This window comes from Atta cephalotes (assembly GCF_000143395.1).
Source record: "Atta cephalotes unplaced genomic scaffold scaffold00017, whole genome shotgun sequence".
In the NCBI taxonomy this organism is placed as follows: domain Eukaryota; kingdom Metazoa; phylum Arthropoda; class Insecta; order Hymenoptera; family Formicidae; genus Atta; species Atta cephalotes.
The window spans coordinates 1,762,496-1,769,721 of NW_012130081.1; the positions used below are offsets into that span (position 1 = coordinate 1,762,496).

The following is a 7,226-nucleotide window of genomic DNA, read 5'->3' on the forward strand; positions in this document are numbered from 1 at the left end:
TTTATTAAAAAAAGGCAAATAATATTCGCGAGCTTTGTAAGTCCAAATGGAACGACTCATAGACAATAGACATTTGCTTATATTAAAAAATTTATTCAATTTGTTAACAAATTTAAGTATCATTTTGTTTTACCCAATTGGTATTATCTAAATAAATATTCATTAAAATTTTACAAATTTTTTTCAGTATTAAAAATAAAAAAAGAATTGAAATTAAAGTAATCTCTACATTGATAAAGACAAGTATAAATAAAAAACACGTCGAACAATTGAAATCGTTCGTGATCCCCTACGGCGACGGCCCTGGAAATCAGGTAGCTGATTCGACCAGCGTCGTAGAACGAGAGACGGAAGTGACGCTCATGTTCGTTACGTTTACATTTGTTCCCGACGTCGCGTTGTGCGGAGCCATTACCCTCGTCCGCGCTAAAGCATCGTGCCATATTCCCACTCGCGCCCTGAAATTGACCGCGTTCTCGTAGTTTTAAGTGAAATATTATGAGAGTGAAGACCGAAATGGACGACGACGAAAAGGGGTAAGTAGATTATTCTGGGGGCCCGGTATCGTGGACAACATATCGCGCCCCCCTCGCCGTCCTTCATGCTCCCATGCCTCCCATATTCGGCGGGGCCATCATCATTCCCGTTGTTGCTGCCGCTCGCGATTTGCGCATCGTAATTGCGAAAAATGATTTTCCTTCCTCGAGCTTTTCTGCGTTTCGTCGTCGTTCTGTCTTCGCATTCTCGAATTTCATTCCTTGACGACGTGGAACGTTGCTGTTGTAGTCAGTGAACGATGCTTCAATACGCTAGCGGTTAATTCTCCATCGAGTTTTTCCTTTTTGGCGATGATGACGAGACGCGCGATTCCTCGTTCTGCCGCGAGGTTCGCCGGTTGACTCCCTGCGTAATTCGCGTCTGGCTGACTTCGAATCTCAGGATCTGTAAAAATTCGGGATTCCCGCTCCCTCCCTCACATCTTTCATCACGTTCCCCATACACCGCCTGCGCATTCTTTTATGGCAATGCACGAGAGCAGTGCGCGAAAGCGTTTCTTAGGCCGGTTTCTCTCTCTCTATTTTTACGCTCCAATTCTCGACCGAACTCGCTCCGCTCGTCTGGAGAATCTCTTGGCCGCTGGTGCTTTGAGCTTTCGCGCCGGTCGAAAGCACGCGGAGTAACGAGAGCACTCGTTGAATCGTTGGATATCCCACGATAAGGAATGGCGTGTTTGAGTTTTTAAAACGATGGCTGAGGGGAATGGCATTGTTGGATATATTATCAATTCGTTTCGATATTCCTGAACATATCGCCTGCATATTTATGCTTCGTATGATTCAGCAAGTTTATCTTTTTGGAATATAATCACTCTTCCTTTTCTTCGAATCCGATCTCAATGTGTCTCTCTTGAATTGGTTATTTCAGAATGCAATATAAAAAAAATTATGCAATACATAAAATTATGCTTATTATTCATGAATATTTAAACAAAAGTATCAGGTTTTTTATCATTGAATAATTATAATTTAAAAAGGATATAATTGTCAATTATATCCCCTTTTTGAAGGATTTATGTGATGGGCTTGAAACATTTATACTTTTATAATAAATAAATCTTTGCATTTATAGAATATATAATTATCTTGTTTATTATGCAATATTAATTAAAGTATCAAAATGATTTAATATGCTCGAAAATTGTGAAAATGTTATATTAGCATACATTTACATATGCTATTAATTACACATTAATAACATTTTTGGAAACTTTGAAACAGTTTTGCGACCTCTTTATCCAAAAATATTTTTCTTTATATATTATTATTGCAAAGAATAAAAATCTAGTGTGACTCATGCTTTAAGAATATTATCAGGTAGTTTTCCAGTAAAGATAAGCATTCAAGTAGATTTAAGACCCCTCACAGTGACATACATTATTTATCTATTTTGAAAATCATATATAAATATATCAAATAAATTCGCATATATTAATGACACTGAAGTGACATTCCATCACATTTTGTTACAGAAAATTGTTCGTTGGTGGGTTATCATGGGAGACAACCCAAGAAAATCTCCAACGTTACTTTGGCCGTTATGGTGAGGTTATCGATTGCGTTGTTATGAAAAACAGCGAATCTGGGCGTAGTCGTGGATTTGGATTTGTAACATTTAGCGATCCTGCTAATGTTTCTTTGGTTCTTCAGAATGGTCCTCATCAACTTGATGGACGTACAGTATGTATTTTAATATTACTTATCATAAATATGACTTTCTGCAATATGATTTTCTAAATAAGATTGCAGAATCTTGTTTAGAAAATTTGCAAAAAGTCATATTTATTGATGTATATGTTTATGATTCCAAAAACACAGTCTTGTGTACTACAGTATTTTGTTCTATCCACAAATTTTTATGATTTTCGATTTACAAATTGACTTTTATATGGAGTCACATTTTATTTTTATATTTAATGACGTTTTATTTTTATAAAATTAAGAATTAAACATTATATAATGATCTTGTATACATAAAAGTTATAGGAAGTATATCTTGTTAATGTTTTTTGCATTACAGATTGATCCAAAACCTTGTAATCCACGCACTCTTCAAAAGCCAAAGCGCAGTGGTGGCTTTCCGAAAGTCTTTCTTGGTGGCTTGCCAAGTAATGTTACGGAGACTGATTTAAGATCTTATTTTACTCGCTTTGGTAAAGTCATGGAAGTAGTCATAATGTATGATCAGGAAAAGAAAAAATCAAGAGGTGAGTTGATTTTTACATCAGGATATATTCATAAATTGATGCATTGTATTTGATGGTTTTCATGGCGTTTTCATTAGCGTTGCATATTTTATTATTTTTTTTTTGTAAAAAAAGTTATATGTTTTGCTAATTTAAAAAGAACATTTTTAATTTATATATGTTATAAACTTAAAAAAAGTTGTGGAAACTGTTGAATTGTGTATCGAAACGAGAGAATAAATTATATTTTTATTACGATAATAATTATAGTCAGAATTTTTGAAAAATGTTTTTTTATTATATTATAATAAAAGAGAATAAATTAAAAAGATGAAATGTCTGGTATTGAAAGTGATTTTATAAAAATAAATATTTTCGGATCAAAAATTCTGATGACTGCATTACACTCCACCTTATGTACAGTAAAATTTGGTATAAGATTAATGAGAATTAATTTGTATATTCTTAATCTAGCGCAGTTTATATTAATTGTTATAAGATTTTAAAGTTATATTTAAATTTACCCAATATTGCGCAATTATTACATATATTCTGATTTATCTCGTATAATATATTTTTCCTTTTTCGTTATTACGTTACACATATATTGCGGTATTTTACATTAAATTAAATACAGTTTATAAATAATGCGTTTTTGGCTAAGTTTTATTAAGTATAAGATTCTGTCAAATTATGCTACTGTACATACATAGCTTAAGTTTGCTATGTAATTAAGAAGAAATCTTACAAGTTCCAATTTTTTATTAGATATTTTTATTAGATATTATGTATTAGAAATCTTATCGAATAATTCATTTATGTAATTTTTTATCCATAATTATGTATTTTTTGTTCATAATTATAATCTTATTTATATTAAACTTATATAAAAATGATTTTGTAAAACGGATAATAACGTATATTAAAAAATTGTTAATCATAATAATTGAACTAAGTAACAATTGAATGTTTAGAAACTATTGGCTAAGCATCATTACTATGCTTACAAATAAGGTTGTGACTAAAATAACTTAAAATGCGTTTCATTTGACTCGACTTGAGCTCATAATGCTCGATGCTCATCATTTGTCTTTGTTTAACAAACTTTGTTTAATAAACAGTAAGAATGAAATGATTCCATGAGCATTGCAAACTTTAAGTGGAACGCAGCCTTAGTAAATCTAATTAGGTACAAGTATTTCTTGATTATTTTGGAATATTTTTCTCGATTATTTTGGAATATTTTTCTGTAAAGACTGATAGACTATAAAAACTTGCTGGCTACGTTTAAGAAGCTATATAATAATGCTTGTTTTCTTTAATGTAGATTAACTTTAATCTCAGTTTGACTTCTTTTTCAAATTAGAAAAAGATAAAGACTAAATTGAACCGAGATTGAAGTTAATTTATATTGGTAGAAACGGACATAAGGGTTGTACGTCTTCTTTTATATTAAAACGAAATATCCTATTTCTGAAGAAACTTCTTATAAAGTCAGCCATCATTAATGTTGTAAAAAAAGCAAGACAAGTTTCTAAAATCTTTTAAAACCATCCGATAACACGGAAATATTTATTAATGTGAAGTATTTATTGTTTAAGAGAGGATTCTCCTGTTGTTTTAAGACAATTTTTAAGAATTCAAAACATTACTAATTGATTTAAAATTTATATGGTTTATTTATCTATTTAAAAGTACAAAAATTTTTTAAATTAAATTTGAGTGATCTAATTTGCAATTATTAAACAAAAGATAGCCAACCATTCGAAGGCGCTATGTCGATATGATTCCGGATCTTTCATTGCTTTGAAATAAAAATATGAAAAAGTTTGTTTAATATGGATGCAGTTTTCGCTTATAACAAAATAAAATCAACATTTTGAAAAATAACAACTTTATAAAAAAGATATTAAAAGTCAAAATTATTTTTTAAATTTAAAAAAAAAAAGAAAAATAAACATTCAAACTTTGTCCAAAGTAGGGGTGAAAACTACATATATATCGGTACTATATATCGTGTTAAAATTTCAAATCATGCGGTTAAGTTGAGAAAAGTAGGTTAAGTTGAGAAAAGTAAGTTTGAAAAAATTACGTTTAAAATTTTATATGTACTTTTTATATAGTAACAGATCATAGGTAGTAATGGCAATAGGTAGTATGGCTGTTCTGGTCATGCGATTCAATAATAATATTTCGAATCACGTGCCTTTCATACCATTTCTACTCCATTATTTGTTTGTATCCTTCTCTCTCTTCTAAAACTTTACAGAAATATTCCTAAATATATATTTTTTGAAAAAACCAAAAACTAATAAAACAGTTTTTTTAAAGAAACTCCCTCCCTTAATATTTATCCTATGTGTACCCTAATGCATCGTAATCTCTTTATTGCATATTATAATATAAAATAAAATTTATACAGTTTATAAGAAATACAGATAGAGGCGTGTGCTATAAATCTAAGAAGAAAATTTTAAGGTTTAATATTATCACTATTAAATGTTACTATTATTTGCGGTTACTATTATTTGTTGTTTATTAACTTAAATTTTTAGCTACAGTCCGTCCAATTTAAATATAATATTTTATATATTATACATATATTAATCTAGATTATATATAGAAAGATTAATAATTACAATCAGTTGCGTAATAGTATTGGCATTCAGGTTCCTGAATAGTCACCACAATCATATTGAATCGTACTTGTGATGTCAAAAGCGAGAAATGACGTTAATTTTTATTACGTACCATTTATAAATAAACACAATTTGGATAAAACAAAATGAGATAAAACAAAACATGATGAGATGATTGTTTTAAAACATTTGTAAAAACGAAAATGGAAAAGGACGAAAATGGACACTATGCTTATCTCCCTGATAGTAAATAATCGTCAAAAGTAATAAAAGGCGTATAAATGAAAATAAGCAAGCGTATTGAATAAAAGCACATGTATTTTTTTTTACAATTTATTGACTCAGGGTTGCGTTCTAAAATTCAATTCTTTCAACTCGAATATCATTTTATTCTTGTTGGTCACTGAATGTTGTTGAATAAAGATAAAAGATACTCGGAATTGACAGAGTCAAGTTTTGGAACACACCCTAGGGAGGATAAGCACAGTTTTTGTTTATTTTTACAAATGTTTTAAAGCAATCTCATAATTTTGTTTTATCCAAATTGTCTTTATTTATATGGTACGTAATAAAAATTAATGTGTAATTTCTCGTTTCTGATGTCACACGTATGATTCAATATGGTTGTGATTATTCAGGAGAGCCTTAATCAATATAGATAAGAAATAAATAATAATTATAATAAATAAATATTCACTAATTTTTGATCTTATCAATTTAATTTTATGATAAACAAAGTTAGTATGAATAATTTTTAAACCGAATTGTAAACATAATAAATAAAGTGCTGATTTTTATACCTAATGCAATATTGTAATTTTTTGTACTTTTCATAATATTAAAATATTTTGCATTCGAAGTATTTCATAAAAAGTCACAACAGTTTAAAGCGATGTCTACAATAAAATAATAAGCTTTAAAGCTTGTAAAAAATTGACTAATTGTAATTTATTTTCTTCACCTTCGACCGTGATTGATCAATTTTTTATGGCTTAAGACTCATTACTCTACTGTAAACATCGTTTAATGTTATATTGCGATAAATTTATTGCAACATGAGAGATGTGCTCAGCCAATAGTCAGGTAGCACTATAATCTCTCTTAGTCCCTACTGCCTGCCTCTTAGTATATGGTCTTTTTTTGAGGAAATTGTCAGTACATTAAATAAATTAGTAGCGTTCTAATGGACTTTGAATTATAGATTTTGATTTATTAAATCTTTTATCATAAAAATCATGACTATGAATTTACATTGCGCAATATAAAAAGCGATTATTTTATTAATTTACTAATGTAAATGACAAAATTTATTTAATAAGTATTATAAGATTGGATGTTGTAAGTTGCTTTTTGAGGTTTTGGACGTGTGCATATTTTATGCATTGTATTGTAAAAACTGCTTTCTCGTATTGTTATGGCGAGCATTTTTTGATTGTACTCTCTCACGTTTGGACGACAGGATTCGGCTTTCTCAGCTTTGAGGATGAAGAAGCGGTGGACCGTTGTGTCGCAGAACATTTTGTCAACCTGAATGGAAAGCAGGTATAACACGTCAATACACGTCAATCACCATATCACTGTATGATCTTATGCAAAAGATAGAAAATAAGTATATGTTAATATTGTTCTCCCTTGAAGCTATTAAGATTATATAGAAATTTTAGTTACATAAATTATTTATTAATACGAATATTTGTGTGTATATGTGTGTATATATATATATATATATATATATATATATATATATATATATATATATAGTAGTAGTAGTAAGTATAATTAATTATATATATATATATATATATATATATATATATATATATATATATATATATNTAGTACTA

At 29.1% G+C, this 7,226-nt stretch overlaps 1 protein-coding gene across 1 annotated transcript in view; it reads left to right on the forward strand.

Moving 5' to 3' along the window:
* The first annotated feature begins 498 nt into the window (after nt 1-498).
* The window catches only part of LOC105618511 (heterogeneous nuclear ribonucleoprotein 27C), a 46,581-nt gene continuing 39,853 nt past the window's right edge, over nt 499-7,226 (forward strand). The window contains exons 1-4 of the mRNA XM_012200044.1: nt 499-536; nt 2,030-2,237; nt 2,578-2,764; nt 6,842-6,924. Of these exons, the coding sequence (XP_012055434.1) occupies nt 499-536; nt 2,030-2,237; nt 2,578-2,764; nt 6,842-6,924 (516 nt within the window). The remainder of the gene's footprint in view (nt 537-2,029; nt 2,238-2,577; nt 2,765-6,841; nt 6,925-7,226) is intronic.